Source organism: Haliaeetus leucocephalus, unplaced genomic scaffold, assembly GCF_000737465.1.
Source record: "Haliaeetus leucocephalus isolate CR32 unplaced genomic scaffold, Haliaeetus_leucocephalus-4.0 Scaffold1, whole genome shotgun sequence".
Taxonomy (NCBI): Eukaryota; Metazoa; Chordata; class Aves; order Accipitriformes; family Accipitridae; genus Haliaeetus; species Haliaeetus leucocephalus.
Genome location: NW_010972437.1, coordinates 188,655 through 209,891, shown reverse-complemented (window position 1 = coordinate 209,891; position 21,237 = coordinate 188,655). Strand labels below are relative to the sequence as shown.

The window sequence follows — 21,237 nt, the reverse complement described above, 5'->3', positions numbered from 1 at the left end:
TGATCTTTCTTGAAACTTTTGCAACATACTCTTCCAGAGACATTGCATCTGCTATGCAAAGAAGGCATAATTGGGTAGCTTTACGGAAGTAGGCTACTACTTAAGATAGAGGAGTAAACATTCTGGTAGAAAGAGAATGAACAAGTTTACCAGAATCAGTAGCTCTTTATATGGCAGACTTTGCCCTAGTTATGCCACACTCTCCTTGAGTGAGGACAGTTTATGTTTCCCACCCCCAAACAGTTTGTGTATAGCATTGCACCAACACACATGTATTGGCATCTGCTTTCAGTGCTAACCTGTGCTCCTGTGACTGATCCTTTCATCTTTCAAGTCATTAGCCAGTTTTTGTTGATCTAAAGTTTTAAGAGTGTACTACACATTTAAGAATCACACTTTTCCAAGTGCATAAAAGAGCTTTTTGGAGATTGGACACTAGGACTTCAATACTAATTTACACCAAGTTAAACGTTTCCAAATAGAAATATATCACCATAAACGTGTAACTATAACAACTGCATATGGCAATGCCACATTTAAATACCTACAGCTACCTAGCATTCCTTTGAAAATTAACATCTCATGTCCTCAGTACAATAAAGTTTGTCAGGCTCCGATGAAAGCAACTTCTAACCACTTCACATCTAAAAAATTTTGGCATACTGGTATTTTCTAAACCTGCAGCAGTAAGAAGAGCATCAAACCAGTTGAGAACATTTCTTTAATAAATTCTTTAAAAAAATAGTGATGAATTGTTTCTCTACGGTATTTATTTCCAGTTTTCAAGCAGCATTTGAATTTAAGTTTAAAAAAAAGTCTCTAGGAGGCGAGCACATGATAATGAAAAGTCATTGTACAAAAGCTTTGCACAAAACATGCTGAAATTACAGAGTAATGATCAAAATTAAGCAAGAGAAATATGATCCCAAACAAAATGTTCCATTTACTGAATAATTTCCGTGGAATTCTGCTTGTCAACTTCTGGAATATCTGTTAAGTGATGAAAAAAAGGACGACCATGAACACAGCCTTTATTTTCCTTTCCAAGCTGTTGCTTCATCCTGTAAATTGTGTTTTGTACATCTTCTCTTGACAAATGTAAGGGCAGCTGCCGAGCTAAACGTACTGCTTCTCCCTGTGGAAAAGAAAAACAAAACCAAAACCCCAATAGTTTTAAAGTACCACTTTTTAACACGTTAACCTGGGGCTACCAGAAAGCAGGAATTAAGCACTCACTGTTTAAAGGTCACTCTTCTCTTTTCTGCTGAAAAATATCCCAAATCCCAGAAACCCAAATGTAACTCTAAACATATCTTATTGGTTATTTCATGACACTTTTACAATGGAGTCACACAGTCAGTCTGCTGGTCATGTTGTCTTTTTCTTTTAGGGTCCGCTTTTGCAAGATGCTTTGTGTTTCTGAACATCTTACTTCCCATTGGCACCAGCATCAGCTGGAGATATTTACGAGTTCACAAGACACATTCTACACCGCAGACTTTAGAACTAACATAAATGAAGTCAAACAGTCAGCTAAACAAACTTTTAAAAATATTATAGTGAAATTTTAGATTAATGTTGTATTAACAATTGTCTATTGCATCGTCATCTCACAATACTAGAAAGCAGAAGTGACTGCTAAACAGAATTACTGAAGCACCCATCCCCAAAGAATCAAGCAACTTCAAAACCAAGTTGTCAGGTTTTTTGTTTCCTTCCTCCAAGATGGGCCTTCCTGCCATTGCCTTCTCTTCTGTACTTTAGTAAAGTTGCCTAGACAGAAACGGATGTGGCATACAATCTCCCTTCACATTGTACAAGCCTGAAGCAGCGTTCATAACATTTTAATCTGAATCTTCTCATTGTGTTTGTCTGGGATTTTCTCCCACTCTTCCAAGTGGAAAAAAGATCACTATGGACTGTTGTCTACCTAGGAAGGCTGCTGCTTTAACCATTACCCTCTTTCTTCTAGGTCTACCAAAAGACAGCAAAAGTTGCAGACATGCTGCAGACATAAAACTTTTATCATAAGTTGCAATTCTGAACACAATAGTGAATGGTGTTTCTAGTGTTTCCTCCCCCAAATGGTCAAAAACCTCAGTGCTTACTTTTATTTATAGGTGGTTTTTTTCATGATAGCAAGCCATATACTTCCTAGTTAATATGTATTTTCCAGCTACTGTTACTGCTGCACGTGTATCTTCTTTCTAACAGTTCCTCACAGGATCAACTTTGCTCTTAATAAGCCTTCCTTTGATAATCTCTTGATATATACCTTTATATGTATGTGTCTGTATATCTATATATATCTGTATATAGATATATACACACATTTGTGTGTGTATCTCTATGTAAACCAACTCCATCCCACTCAATCTGACTGATGGGTATTTTAAGCACAGGAAAAGCTTCCACCTCCAAATCAAGTTACAAACCATTCCTTTCTCAACACTTAACTCATCCCTTCTTTCAGCTTCTTTCATGAGTGCATGAAAATGGTTCAGTAGTACACAACAGAATAACTTGCTCCAAAGGCAGCTGTAAACTAACTGCCCCAAAAAGACAGGGAAAGATTTGTATAATAAATGTTTAAATGATAAACACATATTCTGTGTAAATGCCTAGGTCCCATTTTGAAGTAGCCTGATTCAGGAAAGCATGTTAGTAAATGGTAAGTAAGAAGAGACTTACCATATATTTTGGTAACCTTTTTGAACAGAGATCTTAAGAATTGGGATGAAAGATAGCATTAGTGAAACATCTAGACAAGAAGTGATAGAAAACTACTATTTGTTAGTTACTCCAGCTTTAACTACTACCCCATATATTAGTTGTGTCTGAAACTTCATGCCCATTATCATCTCTGGATGGACGATTTTATCTATTTGCATATCAAATATTAACAAGAGTCCTTCCAGTTCCAACTGTTGCATAATAACTTCTGTAAGAAAACAGATTAAAGATTCTTTTACTCAAGTACTGTATTTCTGGCAACTAATAATGCTGGCTGCTTGTGAAGAACACATGGTTTCCTCTCTGTCAGTGCACTGCAGAACTTGGTCACTATTGCATTGAATAGAATGGACTTCAAAGACTATGGTAGTTGTCAGTATGTGCTTCCTTTAACTGCAGAAGTTATTGATGTTAACTAAACACAAGCATTTGCAGGGGCGTATGGGGTTCACTGTATGCAAGCCTTCATTTTTTACTTCAGTGTCTTAATTCCAGTGACAGCTTGCTTTTCTGGCAAAAAAAAGTTGCCATTTGTCTACCTCTGCCCTTTCTTTGAATGAATCATAGCAATTTTTCTTCTTTAAGTGGAACTGGTGCACCTTCTGATTTTCATGATGTACATCTTGTTGACATTTACATGAGAATTAAGCTTCAATTAATGCCTACTTTTCATAAACTAGTACCTTAAATAATTTTCTAACTTCTTCATAGATTTATTTATAAAGGAGTTGAATCTTGATGATTATTCTGGATTCAACTACCTTCTAAACTTTGTAAAGCAATTTTATGGCAGTTCTGTACTCCTGTACTCTAACATGGAGAAATTTCTAGTCTGAAAACTGCCTATACAGAAACACTTTGTGAACATCAGCTTTCAGCATGTATTATATCACATTGGACAACTGTTTTTGGATATGTCTCATGGAAGCATTTTGGTAAGCAATGCAGAACCCATACACCTCAGAGAGAATATGACATTCTCCTTTTCAAAAGTAACTTCTGTTTAGAACAGAACTACATTAATTAAAACAGAAAGCTGAAGAAAGATTTTCAAGCTGTTTAAGGATTTACTATAAGCTTAGCTGGCCAATACTTAAAAGCAAACTTCTGTCTTACCTCCAAGTAATTTATCACTTTGAGAGGCCTACATTCATATACTTCCTTTGCATTTCCATTAACTACTGCATTCAGAATTTCTTTCAAATCAGAAATACCATAATATGGCAGACAATTCGCCTTCCCTTCTATTTCCAGATGACTTTCTGTAGCTGAAGCATCTGAAAATACAAAAACAAACCAGTAATTTATACACTGTTTTGATTTCTATTCTGGAGCAATTCAGAGAATATTAAACTGATAAAAATCACTTGGTAAATTAGTCTCACAAATTCAATACAATTAGGAAAATTTTTTTGCTCCTCTCTTGGAGTGAAAAGCATTTACTTCCATTATGATGATATGTGCATATTCACATCACAAATGTCTCAGCTTATTTTAAGTCAAATCCTAGCTGGCACTGTTTAAATGCTTAAAACATTTTGCAGCATTCCCAGTCTTCAGCATAGCTTTAATTAAAGCTTCTATTGCTTTAATTAAACATACATGAAATTAAAGTAGAAGCTAGTAATAAAAGACAATTTAGTTTGAAAAAAATTAAAACAGAGTATTGGCATTATTTCCCATGTAATTGGTTTAAACATCTGTAGAGTTCAAATGTTATCATAACAAATTCAGCTTCTACTGAAATAAAAAGCATTTTCTTCTCCTACCATAGCAGACAAAGAACTCAAGCCCATATAACTAAAGGCTCTGTGACAGACTTGATACTATCATTCATATGACAACACTGCTGCAGTGGGTACCACTCTGAATAGGAATGATGAATGAAACATTTAAACAACCTTCTCAACAAAATATCTATCCAATCTTTGAAGTGTAAGAGATTTCACTTCTTATTCACACTACTTGCAAAAAATTTGAATGAAGTGGCTACTGCACAGCTAACTGTTCTTCTGCTCCCAGTCAGAAGCAAGTTCTCTAGGGGTCAGGCTCACATATTCTTATGCAGTCCTTCAAAGCTCCTCCAACTCATTCATGCTGGGTGCACAGAAATCTCAACCCAACCCGCATGGCTACCTTCCCTTTTTCTCCACCAGAAGTCTAAGAAGTAGAGAGCTTCACAAGGAGAGCGTGGAAGAATTTAATTCATAATGAAAATAAATCCACTCAAGTGTAATGGCCCCAGGTAGAATAAATTACATTCAACCTGAGTCACAATTGTTTTTGCGAAGTCAAAAAAGATAGAGACAAATAGATTGCTACAAAGTAGATTAAACTAATAAACTGTGACAAGGGATCATTCATGTTCTTAATCCGAACAACAATGTGAAAGATCTCAGAAGAGAGAGAAAATATATATACAATGTAAGTCACCACAATGTACTTTCGTTAGCTAGTAGAACAAGACTGTTACCCACGACCAGGCACTGCTTATTTGACAGTCATTAAATAAGAGCATAGATGGACAGGAGGACTGTGCAGGTTGAAAATTTTTCTAAATATGGGTGTGTCACCAGGTAAATAATGCTGTTGGGCCTTTTTAAGCTTCATGGCAAGAGATACTTTGACCAGAGTACAAATTTTGATACAGGGAACAGCTCTCCCCCTCCACTGCCAATCACATAACCTCCTTCCAGCTACATATTTAACACTGCTTTAAATCTGAAACTTTATTTCCTTTTTCACCCAGCATTGTCTTCCTTCTCTTTTTCAAGCTGTCTTTCCCTAATCGTGGCCAGCAAAAACAGACATATTTTTTATGTACTGCTGTAAGGCTGTGATCAGATTCAGCTTAAAGCAAAATTTTTATCTGAAAGTTAGCCAGTTATTAAAGGTGACATAAAACGATGTACTATGCCAATATTTCCCCATGAGAAAGGCTGCCAGTAAGAGACAGGAGCAAAAGATAAAGTCTGGTTTTAATCTCCTTCAGCAATCTTCAATTTTATCCCAATTCTGCTTTAATGAAAGACTAGATCTGAGTAACTGTTCCAGGCCCATTTGATTATACTGCTTTCTCTCTAAAATGAGAACTTAGTCTATTTAACCACCTTCAATAATTACCTCTCTATATGCTACCAAAGACGGGACACAAAATTTTAAGTTTCAAGTGTTAAGATTTTCAGTTTGAAAACTTGTTTTTCCAGTGTTTCCTCTTAAAATGTCATGACAGTGAGGTTCTGGATTTGCAAAACTTTTTTTTTGTGTGTGGGTTTTTTTTGTTTTGGTTTTTTTTTTTTTTTTTTTTTCAAATCCAGTAAACCAATCATACATGCTTGCTATTGAGACTGCTAATGCTCAATACTCTTCAGTTTTACCAATAGCAATTATCCTGTCTGCAAATTTTGACAGCCAGATTTGACTTCACCATACTGTTCATTAATTTGAAAGTCAAAGGGGGCTTTAAAGAGTCTAACATAAGAACAATCAATACAAATCCTGGCTAAGAGAAGTTTTCTTTGGTATTTCTGTTTGTGTGTCATTCTCCTCTTCTGCCTACATTCTTCAGACTGCAAAGCTGATTGCATGTCCACTGCATGCTGATTAACATATATTTATCTGTAAGTCTTTGCAGGAATTCCGATATTGGCAACATTTGATGATATAAGCAGATGTCCAAGCCTCAGTGTACTTGGAAATTTTTGACAAAATATACGTTAAAGTTTTTGAGTATTCAAACAGCAGTCTTCAAGCGGTTTCCATGGTAGTTTCTACAAAATGCTTTGCAACTTCCAAGGAAAACATTTCCATGAACAAATAAACTAGCTTTCAATTGACTAAAAATGTGGATTTCTCATTGCTACAAATTTCCCCTTTCTCTTTCCAAACAAAGCATTCACAATCATCTTTGGATAATTCCTTCTTGATGGCCAGGAAAAACTGTTCTCTTCCAGATGCCACCTAGATTAGGTGATACTATAAGACTATCTATCTTCCAGTCTATGGTCAAAATCAAACTGAAATTAAGTAGCAGCACGATTTTCCACTGGTCGGTTACAAGAGCTGAGGCAGCTTATATTACCAAGGAAGGTGGGTTATTTACTTATTACTGCTCTTTGAGGCCTTGTAAGCACATTCTTTGTATATATGTACGTTGGGTACACATATTCTATCAAGCAGGCAATTGTACCCTAAAAGCCTGCCTTGGAGCATGGCCCAAGGCCTACCGTCGTTACAAAACCAGGTAAGACATGTTCCTTGCTCTCAGTCTCTTTCCAGCCAAGAATTCACATCTCTCTCTAGGACTTTCACAAAGGCAGACAGATGTGCAGTGAAGGTACATATAACAAACACGTCTTAAGAAGAACTGGACGGAGAGTAATCCATCTTACTTCTTGAAATGCCTCTCTGTATGTAGGGGTCATGGCAAGCTATACCCAACAAACAAAGGCAGATCCCAGGATACTGAGTTAAGTAAAAGCAAACACACTGCTCTCCCAAAGGTAGCATCACTTGAAGCCTCAGTAAGGCCAGAACATGAGGGGGCGGGAGGGCAGTGGAAGACAGACTGGAGCTTAGCGTCACAGCTTTGCAATCACAACAACTGGCACGTTCCACAAAGAAACCATTGATTTTGCCTAACTGACATACTTACAGCAAGAAGCTTTTTCTGAGCTATTTCACAACATGTTTTTCACCGTCAGCTATCCAGAGAAAAATCTAGTTGAAAACTCCTTAGACTGCTGAGCAATCAATATAAAGAGAAACAAGGAGACATTACAAAAGATCTTAGCCTACTGAAAACAAGAAGATAGGGCACATCCAAGATCTGGGATACTTGGAACAACTTTGGCTGCAGTCATACAAAGTCTTTGAACAATACAGAGCAAAGGTAAATTACATTCCTGTCTTACAGCAAGAGAGCACTCAAAAGGACAGACTTATCCTCAAATAAAACAATAGGCAAGTAAGGCCTGAAACTTGCGTGGGTTTGCAAAAATAACTACACAAAGGTTGCATTTGTGAAAAAAGAAAACATTGCCAGAAGTTCAAACAGTTTTCCTACCAAAATGACAGAACAGGAAAAAAACCTCCATGTGGAACTGAGTCCTTGTTAGGAAGAAAAGGCCTAATTAGACCTTACAAAAACCTACTACAAGTAGTGCATCTGGTGTCACATGGTGCCATGGGGTTCAGAGTAAGGCATGTCATGCTAAGCCTGTGAGAAAGACTCCTGGTAGGTTATTAAAGTTCAGAACCACCCCACTAGCTAAAAGGTCTTGGCCATTAAAGAGTATAGTTGTATTCCTACAAATTCCAAGACTGTGAGGGAATAAGATTCAATTTCCGAGTATTAATCCCAAGACCTGCTAAATTTAGTGCAAGACTAATATTTTGGGGTTTTTTTTTAATCCTGTGAGAGAAGTTGTCCCTTACAGACAAGTCATCCAAATAAGGAAAAAACAGTGCTACGTGGTGGGTTTTTTTTTTTTTCAACTAAGAAATTATCAGAACCAAAATCTTTATAAAAAGTTCGTCTGTGCCATAAGTTGCCAAAAGGTAGGAATTTAAACTACAAAGAAGCATCTTTAATGAAGACCAGTTGAGATGCAAGCCCAATGCAACAAGGAAATTACCGAAGTCACCTTCCAAATTAAGGCAGCTGTTCAGACTTTCTTGTTATTGAATAAATAGTCAGTCCTGTAAAACACACCTCACACCAAGAGGAAATAAGGAATGAATATATGGTCCTATATTCAAGTCATTACACTCATCTAGGAAACAGCCCTAGTAAAGTGCTCAATACCAAATCAGGGGGTCTTGCATTCCAAATTAATATCTGAGTATCATGAGTATGATAATGGGCAGCAATACTCAGAGTCCTTCTCTTCTCCTTTGGCAGATTATATGTGGAGATTTAAACAAATAATCAATGCAACCTACTAGACTGACAATCCTCTTCAGAGATCACTATGGGTCAAGGAAAGCCTCTTCCTCTGCAGCCAAAACTGCTAAACATCGAATTGAAGCAGTTAAGTTTCCTTTGTTCTTGTTTTGGAAGGTATCTTAGAGCTTCTGATAGCATCACAGACTTATCCGCATGGATCAACAAAAAGGTTTGTTATTTTGCAAGAAGAAACTACCAGAAGTATCACTTTCACATTCAAATTCAAAGCTAAAGAAACTGAACCTTTGCTTGTGACATAAAAGAGGATGTCTATTTCAGAAAAAGGAAATTTGCTACTACAGAAAATAAAACTCTTAACCCAGGATGAAAAAGGAAGCCATGCACTAGTGCCTGTTAATAAGAAATCAACCAGCAGTCAGAAAGGGACATGTAATATGACCGTGTCAGGGTTGAAGTCCCAAAGGAAAGTATAGACCTTCAAATATGCTCCAGTGGACCTTGACAGCAAGAAAGAGTTGATAGTTCAGTTGAGAAACAGCAAATACTAGGACTGATCCAATTCACCCCCAAAGTTGGAAAAAAATGAGTTACAAAGGTATGTGCACAAAGAATGGGGTTCCGGTGTGCCTCTATGGTTGCTGCTAAGGTGAAACCCTCCAGCTACCATGGGTTAAGTGCATATTTGCATTCTGGACACCTCTCCACAGCAAGCCATGACTTTATCATCCACCATCCAAAGTGGCAACCCCTGTCCCAAAAATTTAGCAATATATCCTGAAGAAATAAAACTTTTCTTCTAGTTCAACTTCAAGTTTAACAACATCTGAATGCCCGCCTTCCAGGCTGTGTCTGAGTTCCAAAAAACCACAAAAATAGACACTGAATTCAGACAGCAAACAAATAAAATGCTTCTGTAAGGATAGCGAAGAATGTTTTATGAGACAAACTTGTTCTCTCAAAGTTGAGAAAACCTATAAAATACTCAAGTGTAAGTGGGACAAATCACTCCTGGTCTGCAGGTCTCTTTCAGAAAGATTATACTACAAGAGTCTATAAACTAATGAACCTCAAACTGCATAATGAAATTTCCAGAGAAGGACACCTAAGGAGTGTTAATAATTGATAGCTGTGTTTCTAAAAATCAGCTTTAATAAGGATTTGTAGAAGATAGTAGCATATTTGTAGAAGATGGCATATTTCAGGGATGAAAAGGAGGGACTGATGAAGTATTAAGTAAAAATGCTTGGGCTGGCTGGAAAAAAAGCTGGGAGAAATTCCATTTGTTTGCTGGTATTTCTACCTTCATCTGCAATGGTATGCTCTTCTAATAACAGAACCTATAACTGCTATAATGTCATCAGCAGAAGCTTATAAACATGAGTGACAAGCCTCAGATGTTATTAACGTTTCATTCAAGTAGTTAAAATATACAGTTGGGACAAAAAGCTGAATTAGATTCCCATTCTTCGTATGGGCTAGCTGTATGGTAATGATCAAGTCCACGACCATGGTTCATCAACCTGTGTAGTGCATATAAAGCACTTTTAATTTCACTAACTGTAAACCAAATAAGAACAGTTTTTTCAGAGGATTTTATTTCCTTAATTTCAGATACTTAGGAACACAGGACTGGGAGACTGTTACTACCTCGCAGTTACTGTGTTGAGTCCCTTGCTGTTATATTGTACAATTCTGCTCTTAAACTAATCAGGCTGTCTTAAAACCAGTTTCCCATCTCTAGTACCACAAGATCAGTCAACAACTCTCCTCCATTGTTGCCTAGAAACTGTTTTCAAATTTTCACATTCAATTTATTCACATCCAGTTTATATTAATTAGATTTTGAGCAAACTTCCAATATCAGGAGAAGGGGAAAAAAAAAAAAAAAAAGGTATGTGAGCAAAAAGGCTAAGCAACAATCCCTTTCTCCCATATTTGTCCACAGACGTATCACAGACCTCCTCAGCTTTTGATTTGCTAGACTGAATAAACCTTTTAAGAGCTGCCTCTTACAATATGTGCTTTATTCCCCTAATCATTCAATTTAAGATTATTACCATGAACACCTCTTCTACAAAGTTTTTGTTGTTTATGTAGGGATTTAGCCAGTCAGAAAGAAGTTTCATTGGTTTTGCTGTGCATGATTCACTAAAGAAAACAGCTTAGGCTCTGGTCTTCCCAAGACCCAGCCTTTGAGTGAAGGAGTTGCTCTCCATCCCTTTTTTGTACCTACCCTTAAAAGATCCCATATGTTACAGTAGATCTGTCATCACTGTACATATGTGGGGATCTGTAACACCTCATGAAGCTATAGCACATGAAGCTATAGCATTTCTAACAGCTCTTATAGTGAATCTTTACTCTGAGCTAGGTACTACCCCCAAAGATATTTGCTTTTCTTGGAATTCTGCTAGAGAAATCCTGATCTGCAGAATCGACGCTGGGTGGGTTGCCCCTGGGTTTCCAACAGCATCCCTATAAATTGTTCTTCAGAAAAATGTATAAACATTTGATCTCTCTTGCTAAGGTAAAAGGACCTTACATGAAAGATTTATTCTGTGATCAACGTAGAGGCATTGAAAAGTAGGCTGTCTCAAAAAAAAGTTCAGATCAATCTCTGTTGAAAGGTGCGATGGTAATCATGTCACCCTCTCCTTACTGGTCCCTTTGGGCTCTGTGTTACAACTCTGATATGAAAGTAAGTCAATAACCACATCCAGCTCCTTACTGGACCTCCTCAGCTGCTCAACAGCAGAATAGTCACAGCTAAGGCACATACTTGCAGAAGCTTCTGCAAGTATCACCTTGGAAGAAGCTGCCAGGACTAAGGAATTCTCATCAGTTTAATCTAAATTCTGTCAGAATGGCAATTAAGGATATCTACATCCAGCATTTTGAGAAAAGAAGAAAAAGTAAAATGTGGATTTCAGAGCATTCTTTGAAATACTATTAAAGTTTTCTGTTCAGTTATCAGTTTCCATTACTGAATGTTCTATGTAGAAGAGTACCTTCTTTGCCAAGTAATAAAATCTCAATGTTAAGGAAAGCAGGATGTTAATGCTTTAAATGATACAGTGATGTAGAATAACATGATCTACATTAATAATCATTTAAATCATTAAATCAGAAGAAACAAGCCCAAATACGACTAAAAGATTTTAAACCCATCATACCTTCGATTACTTTTATCTGGAATCCATTTGCCACAAGCCTTGGATCTGACAAATAACCTGATCCACTGAAACTCTGGTAATCCTTCTGCATTTTATAAAGAGCAGCCATATACTGAGATCCACCAATAAGACTGGAAAACAAAATATTCCCAAAGTGTTAAAAATCAAAATCCTTAATGTGAAAATTAAAACTGCGAGAAAAATACAGAAAAAAGTAGTCAGTGATGAGGAGTGATCAAGATTTTTAAAAGTATTCCAAAAACCAATTTGTTTAAAGAAAGAAAATTGCAACTATTTTTGTATCTTAAAGAGTGACCAAGTTTATATTATAATAATTACATCAGCAATTCCCTGATCTGTAGGAGAAAATAAGCTAGAGTGAAGTCGTGAAAATGTGGAGCATTTAATTTTCCTCTGGGGGAAGAAACTTGTCTTTGCTGCATTACCAATGAAACTGGTCAAAATTTTCTTATTTCAACCGGAGTATGACTAGGCCTGCTCATTACTATTAAGATAAAAGCATACAAAACATAAAAATCTGTTCTTACAGATAAACAAATGTACAAATAATCACAGAATTAGCAAACAGGGCCTTACCAGAGTTTACTGTAAATAACTATCAAATGATACTTGAAATAACAAACAAATTTTTGTTCAACTGTACTATACCTGTCTGTTAACACAATTGGATTGTCAAGTTTCTCTACTGGAAGCTTATGATTCATCAGTAATCTTTTACGTAGCAGTGCTTCTTCCAATCTATATGGATTCAGCAACATTAGCTTTTTTTCAGTAGCAAATATCCAGACATCAGGAAAACTCTGACGACGGATCAGGAAAAGCTCGTGTTCATCTGAATCATTTTTCTCGTGTCTCTGAAGCTGATGTCTACAGGAACTCAGAGAAAAAGGCACTGTCACAATTTTCGTAGGCTGTTCAGGTTTCTGTTTCTTTTCAATTTGAGCATGAAATATCTTGTCAAGCTTCTGCTGGTCGGATGGGAAAATCTTCAGCTTGGGTTTCTGTTTTTCTGCCTCCTTTGTTGGTCGGTGTGCTGTCTGTCCCACAGCTTTCTTGACCTCTCTGTTGTACCGTTCCAGGTCTTTAGCAGCTTTTATTTCGTAACTTAAAAGAGAAAACAAACCAGTAGCATAATCAGATTAAAAAACCCAAACCCCAACTCCTAACATACCAAAACAAAAGGCAAGGTAACCATTTCAACAGACAAGAACAACTCCCATGGTTCATTCAAGTAGCCACATCAATATGCTTTCCACTATGATGGAGATGGAAGGACATTGGGGACTGTGTCTGTACACTACCCTTTGAAGATGATGTGTTGGAAATTTTCCTTCACCATGACAGCCAGCAAAACCTGAATTACTGAAGGGGGAGGAGTGGACTGCATCATACAAAGAGCTACAGCAAGTTGCTTTTGACCTCAGTCCCAAAGACGGTGTTTAACCCTAATTTGCAATCAGATATATAGTTCCAGAAGGAGTTTTGTCACAGGCACATCCAGCCCAATTCACAAAGCCATTTAAGCTTCTAGAGCCTGCAGACTTCAAGGGGAGTCCATGCGGTTAGGTAAGAGTTCGGACCCTAAATAACTTCATAAGCCTCAGGCTTTACTTAATATAAAGAAGTACATTTGATTTCAAACGGCCTAAAATTAGCCACATAAATAAAAAGTATGAAAACACAGAATAGTACGATTAACACAGAATTCTGTAATTAACAAACTTACAGATTTTTCAAAAAGTCCTCGATAACAAACTACTCCTAAATGCTGTCTAAATGGTTAAAACATTACTACATACTAAATCTCTACAACCTGAATGGAGTCTTAATGAGTTTACAAATGTAAGGAAGATAGGTAAACTTTTATTGATGCCAGGTTTGTGCTTGCCTACTGCATATGAATCTTACTTTTTTGAAGGCCAAAGGAGTGATTTGCTGAACTCCCTCTTTTTGCCCTTAGTTGATATTCTGAATTCTAGCAGGTAATTCAAACCAGTCCAATCTTCAATAAAAAAAGTAGTACTATCATATGTAAGAATTGGAAACAAGTATTTTAGCTGGTCATATTTATTTATTGCTACTTGCTGGAACAGTTTGATTCAATTATGTGTATGCATGCTGGAAAATTAAGGTCAACAAAAGGGTCACCATTTGCAATTAATTATGATGTGCTAGCATCCACATATGGTATCAATATTTAGTTAACTAAAAAAGTCAGCTTAAATAGTTTCTTGCAATAAATCATGTCCTAGAAAATATGGAGTAAATGTTAAGATAAAAAACATCTGCTCCTTTTAAAATGAAGTCACTTGAACAGTAATTTTTTTATCCCAAATACATTTATAGCTTTGACCAGATCAATAAATACTTTATTTTGAATAGACCCAATTGTAATGCAGGAGAATATTTAACTAAAGAGAACTGGACACTGATAATCCAAAACAAAAGCACTTGCAAATAAAGTTCAACTTGCCTGTCATTTTAGGCTACCATGAGAAAAATTCTAGCCTTACAAGCTTTGATTGTGAGGGCTTTGCAAATTCATATATAACACTATCAGTGATATGCTTAAAAATCAAAGAAAACACCAGGCTTTTCAAAAATCCTTCCACAGAGGCAAGTATAATCAACAAGTGCTATAAGAACAGTTTCTTCTCTGCTTTGTGAATCAAGACTGTAAATTCAGGATCCTTTCCTGAAGTTACTAAACCTAAAGCCAAGGAAAGTTGCAAAACTGGGTGTAAGTAGGGAGTAGAAGACTAGAATAAAGTCTAGTTTCAAATGCAGCTTTTATTTACCTAGAAAAATTGATCCATGATTTATTATTTTCCCCTTGCATCTTAAACCCAAATGAAATATTTAGCATACAACAAAACCCTTTTAATATAAAGTCTCTCAGACCTTATAAGACAAATAATCTGAATTTGACTATTTGGAGTAAATTCTGACTGGAAATGGCCACTTGTGTAGATTCATGTGTGTCCAGAATACAGAGGCATCCCATTCTGAATGTAACACATTTCAGCATCAGTCTCCTCACATAATGAAACCAAATCAACTCAAACTATCACCACAAGTACTTCTGTGTTTCCCTGCTTTGTGAAGAAGAAAATGAAAAAACCTTTTAATTGCCTGTATCGGCTTTTCAGTTTGCTTCTGAAATGCATAGGTTTCAGGTGACTAGCACCGTTTCCTAGGAGTGGGCAATATGGACCTACTATTATGACTGAACAGACGCTGGGGACAAGCAACAGCATGGAAGGACTGACACCAATTGTTAATACCATTACTCATGATTAGTATCTGGCAGTATATGAATGGAGCTGGCTAGAGATACGACGGATGGCCAATGACCAGACGGTACCACCAAATGACCTCCATCCAAACGAAAGAGAACATGTTAACTAAAAGGTTAAAATACAGTAAAAAAGAATTTTTCTGGAATTGTTAAGCAAGCATATTTACCCCAATGTGAAAGAGTTGCAAATAATATATACACACACACAAGCCATGAGATGCATGGAAAGTTTATCAGGCAATAAAAAGCTACCACACATGAGCTAGTTACTACTAGCCACTAATGACTGTCTATGTGCACGCTCTTACCTGTCAACAGACAGCAAAGGCCACGCTACCTGAAATGATGTTTCTCCCAAGGTACGAATTACTCATGAAGAATCACTGTGGAGTGCTGACAAGGTAATTTGTTAGTCCCATGATAATGTGTGTGTGTAGCTCTGAACCTTTCCTACACTTTCAGCATAACTACTGCAGCCACTGTCATGGCACTTGGAGGGACTTCTCCCACTCCTACCTGAGCCTGATATACAAGAAATATTAAGGCCAGAAACATATGTAAGCTGTATTAAGTAAGAGCAGAGCGAGCGCAAGAAATTAAATCCTGGCTTTGCAAAGTAGGGGGATATGCAATGCTGCCAACATGGACATGCATGGAAGGTTTCCTCTTCTATTATAACCTAAAGACCATAAAATTTTACATTCCGGTTGAGTAATAAATGCTGGCTTGTTTTGAAAAGGCTATCCTATGTCACTATGAGACATCTGTTGGTTGTATTGCTCCCAAAAGGGATTTAAACTCATTTAGACCTGCTGGAGGAGCCACAGAGAGAAACAGAGATGCTAAAGCCAAGCACACCCATTGCAACAAACGCGTGACTTCATCACAGAAGGATGGAGGACTAGAACCCAGGAAAAGTGGTGTCTTGCCAGCAAGGTTGCATTAAGTTGGAGGTATAGTGTGCTCAGTAGAACTGTGGCACTTTGGCTGCCCTGTTGTATATACGTTTGTTGTTACCTCTAGGTGGCCCAATTTATCCAGCGTATCTGGTAGGCAAGGCTTATGTTCTCTGCCAGACGTACAACAGTTCTGGATTGTTGCCTTGGAGGGAAGGATGTCTACATATCTCTTCCCATTTTTGTGATTTTCTGAGGCAATTTTAAAAGATTAAAGTGGAATAGAAGTACATCAAAGCTAAAATGTGCAGATACAACTAGTGGTAAATTTTTCATTCACTTCAACATCTACTGGATTCAATCCTACATATAAGGAAAATATATATACTATATATAATATACTGCATTCAATCCTACATATAAGGAAAATTTCATTACCAGAGAGGTCTCCTTCCTGAACTAATACAAAGTTAATCTGTAGGCACACTCTTAAACATAACAGTTGTACCAGGAAAGCAACCATGAAATCTCAAAAGCTAAAGCAGAGCAAATTAAAATTTTCTGAAACAGCTGGCAGAACCTTTTGTTTCATTTCATTAAAAACATGAATATAATTGGAGTAGATTTTTACTATTACATTAGTATTTCTGCTAATGCAGAGATGGACAAAGCACTTTCTCACATGTATGGTTTTGTGATCATGGCATGTTGCTTGCTTAGTGAGTTTTAAATTAGGTAAATCAGAAGCTAGATAAAAAGGTTTTACTTAACTCCGATATAGCTGGTATTCAGAACAATGCAGATGTTTTCAAACAAAGTCATGAAGTCAAGGAAAAAACAGATATATTAACAGTAACTCAATAGGTATAGCTTCTCTTTCTTACCATTCTCCTAACTGAATCTCTCATTAGTGTTAAAATTACACTGTTTTGGCTAGCATAATTTCCTTTTCAGTGGTCTTTCTTAAATCCCTCTCCTTGCTTCCGTAACATGAAAACACATTTTCACAACACTGCTAATGAGTTTGTTCTTCAGAACCAAAATTTAATTTCCCAAACTTTTTGCTACAAATCACAATATGAATTTAAATCACTACATGTAAAACTCCTGAAGAACTACTTCTATTTTCCTCATTTGTGTGATGCCCTACAGTGTTTTACATTTTATAAAATTACAAACAAGATGTGGAAGGTTTGGTGCTTCTTTTTTTTTTAAACTGTCTTAGAAAGTCTCAAATTCTGTTATTCTAATGCATCTTTTACCATAATCTAAGTTCCACATAAAGGACAACATACACATAATATTTTAACTAACTACACCCCCCCCGCCCCAAACTAGGCTAAAATATTTCCCTTACTTGCAGATGGATTTCAAAACCTCATCAACAATTTGTTTTAGAAAAATAAGAAATTTAGCCATTCAGATTGTCATCTAAAAAGAGATTTGGTTTTGATTGAAACAGATTAAAATTGAAACTGTACTATACTCTCTAAACCAGCACTGGAATAGCTGTTTAGGGGAAAAAGAAATTCCTTGTGTCATTTGATTGGGTTTTACAAATACAATTTTGCGGTAGCCTGGCTTGGGATACATAGTAAATTTAGAGGAAAGGAGTTTACCAAATGTTCAAGCACTAAAGATCCTGAATAAGAATTCTCACTTTGTAGCAATAAAAAAGAACTGTTCACTGGAAAAGCTCTGGAGGAACTATACGGTGCCTCATCCCTCACCATGCTGGTTTTCAATGACAGTGCATCAGGAGTGACAACATACAGGCAAGCCCTTAGAAAACAGAAATTTGCAGCATTCAAACAGTACATTTTCTTGCCTGTTCTCTCTAACTAACAGTTCAGCAAAACCATCCCTACCTAACTGCTGCGTGGCACAGTGGCAAAATGAGTAACTCAAATCAGCAGTGCACGTCTGCACACAGCAAAAGATGACAACTCACAATACTGATGCTGATCTTGAAAAGTCAAAAATAATTTTCTATTTTTTCATAAATACCTGGGAAGCTAAATTTTTTTTTTTAATTCACTACAGGTGACTCATTGGTAACTACCAGATTTAGAAGCAAGTCACAGCCTGAAAACTTACTTCTTTTTTTCTTCTTCATTCAAATTCTTCCACTGCTCTTCAATTTTCAGCAGGATGTCCTCCATGCTGGTCTTTGGATTATCAGTTATCAATTTTGGACGACATTCTTGAGTGAAAAATCCAATTGCAGACTTTGGTTTCCTTATTATTCTACTACTAATTAAGTCGTAAGCTGTCACATGTCCAAATTTATCACTTAGCACATTTCTTTTCTTTACGCTTTGATTTGAGATTTGTGGATCATTGCTTTGTTCAGCAATATGTTCATTTTGCTTATTAATTGTTCCCCCAACTTCAGGAATCAAAATCTTAACAGGTTCCAGGTTGTCTCCTAGATGGTTTTTAAATCCACCTCCCATACTCCAATTATCAGCAGAGATTTCAGGTAAGTCTTTAGGGACTAAGGCTTCCTCATTTTTTTGTATTTCGTCAATATTATCAGAACTCAAAAGATGCTCATCAGCTTTTTTAGATTTGGGGTCCACAGGAACACTGTTACTTTGAATATCAGTCATATTCTGTCCATTCTGTTCCTCCTCACACACTAAATTTAAGGAACTCTCTAGAAAGGCATCACTCTTAGAAAACTCTTTTTTGTCCAGGTGACTACGTACATTATCACCACAAAACGTCTGATGATTTAAGCAGATCTCTGTGTTTCTTCCTGCTTGACAGTTTTGCACATCACTGCTGAGTGAAAGGAATGAAGTATGAGCATCCAGATCATCGCTTCCAGATGGTCCCATTTCATTAACAACCACATCTGTTGGTTCTGTTCTATGAACAAACATGTCTTCTGAGGTAACATCTGGTTTATTACTTTCACCAGGGACGGTAGCAGGTAGTGGCCCATACAGTGATTTCAACACATTTTCAACAGCAAGTAAGACAGATTCCTGGGGGGGGAAAAAAAAAAACAAACCCAAAAACAAAACCCAACAAAAACCAACAGAAAAGCCACACACGCAAGCACACCTGAAAATGTAACTGATAGATATTGAGAATATAGAACAATAAGCAAAGTGATCTTATTCAGAATATTTTTCAGACAAATCTGGACAGATTATTGCATTTCTGTTGTTCACACATACTCAAAAAGACACTGAACTGCACACCCTTAGCCTCAAATATTTTGTGATAGTTATTCTGTTTCACTGGTTATCACAAAACTGATTAATTGCTTTCTTTATAACAGGGTACTGAGTGCTTAAACCAGTATCAGGTAAAGCTACTCCCACCTAAAATGGCATTAGAAGCTTATACTCAAGACAGATGCACTAACAACGTCCGATTTCATGTAAGCATGTTTGTGTAGGTGCTTTTATGGTGCATGCTTCCAAGACAGCTTTGCACCAAATGATGGAAGCAAAAAAGAAAAAAACCCCACAAAATAGAAGAAAAAAGAAAAAAACAACCCTTTTTCTAATGCCAAAGGAAAATTTTAAACTAGATCAAATGTGAGAATGCTGTGTTAATTTTCATAGAAGTGGCACTTCACAGGCAGTACATTTACAAGATTAACATAGAGAAATACAAAACAAAAACTTTCAGTGAAGAAGAGGATTAACATACTGGTGTGACTACCTACATTCACTTTGACTAACCACCTTACCTATGTTGCCTTCTTAATTTCTGTGACACTGTTTTTCGTATGAAGTACTAATAAGTGAGAGTGACTTTATGGAAATTTATCACTACACAGCCTCTAAAACATGGGCGTATATGGTCTAAATTTCAGGTCCTGATAGTACAAACAGGATATCCTGAAACTTAAGTGATGTCAACAATAATCTATACACATAATGGCAAAATATTGCTTTGTTCAGAAATCAACTCCCCCACCCCAGCCCCCACCTTAATATATGTGGTGTTTAAAAAGTGATTCTTATTGTAATTATGAAGTTAAGCATGAGATTTATGTAGGGACACACATCATAATTCCATTTAGCTTCTCCCACTATCAAGCCATCTGAAAACAAAGCGATACACATATATCTGACAGCGTAAAAATGATCTTCGAAATCAACTGGGAAATTAATTTTGAATAATCCTCCACTTAGCCTGTTCAATACTTTTCAAACAAAACAGTCCTGTGATAAAGGCAAGCTATCATGTAACAAAACAAACAAACAAACAAAAAAAATCAGTAAATCAGTGGCACTGTTTACCTTCAAACATTTCAGTAGCCCCAGAAGCCCTTTATATGCTTACATAAGTAAAAGGTTGTCAACTCAAAAACAGATTAAAACCTTAGTTACCTTATAATGCAGTAAAACTTGAGTTTTATCAGGTGTTAAATTCACATCCACAGCAGAGGCAGGTACAGTAATATTCAAAAAGAAAACAGGATATAAACGAGTACAGTCCTTGTGCATCACCAGACTGTAGTACTGTCGAATTAACTACAGAATGATTTAATAAAGAGATGTTAGTAAAGGCAATAAAATAGACACAAAGGCACAGAAACAAAGTTTGATATTATATGAGCATAACTGGTTTGTTGGGGTTTTTTTCTGAAAGGAATGCTAAAAAGGTCCTTGTGGGTATACATGTATGCCAGAATAATCACCAAAAGGGCAGTTATTGGTGGTTTCCACGTCTCCATAGCTAAATAACAAAAAAGGGGAACCAATTCCAAGACACTAATAGTAGCTAATTTGACCCTCTGAATGAATGTATTGATCACACTTGGGAAGAAAAGATATATGCCCAAATAGGACTGCAACTCCAATACTTACTTCCTCAGTCAACACAAATACTGTTATTTGTTTGCTTTTTAAAGAAAATCTACTTATATAGCATGCAACTATGCTGCTCTGTGTTTCAGCCAAACTGAAGTCTGTTTGAGAAAGTAGCACTTGCACCACAGACCTGCCCTTTTCCCAGAACAAGATCAATTTGTTCCTTTTATTAACCCAATTACAAATCTACAGCTTTTCTCAAACTCTGCTTGTTCTTACTATTTTCTCTATAATCCTTCCAAAACCTCCTCCAAAAGACTACAAAATAATTTAGTAGTTTCAGAATTTTGGTCTCATTAATTAGAAGGCTCAAATAAAGATCCTTGCATTTCCCTCTAGTATCAGGGATCCTTCAACAGACATCCATACT

General features: G+C 36.6%; 1 protein-coding gene across 2 annotated transcripts in view; it reads right to left on the bottom strand.

Annotated features, from left to right (window-relative positions):
* Positions 1–707: 707 nt before the first annotated feature.
* The window catches only part of PMS1 (PMS1 postmeiotic segregation increased 1 (S. cerevisiae)), a 45,035-nt gene continuing 24,505 nt past the window's right edge, over positions 708–21,237 (bottom strand). Inside the window, exons 7-12 of one of the 2 annotated variants that reach the window (XM_010563812.1) lie at positions 20,385–20,528; positions 18,127–19,022; positions 12,484–12,939; positions 11,815–11,945; positions 3,850–4,010; positions 708–1,135 (exon numbers count right to left, since the gene is read on the bottom strand). In XM_010563812.1, coding sequence (XP_010562114.1) covers positions 944–1,135; positions 3,850–4,010; positions 11,815–11,945; positions 12,484–12,939; positions 18,127–19,022; positions 20,385–20,528 — 1,980 coding nt within the window. In that variant the 3' untranslated portion in view covers positions 708–943. The remainder of the gene's footprint in view (positions 1,136–3,849; positions 4,011–11,814; positions 11,946–12,483; positions 12,940–18,126; positions 19,023–20,384; positions 20,529–21,237) is intronic. The other variant, XM_010563820.1, reaches the window with a different exon arrangement.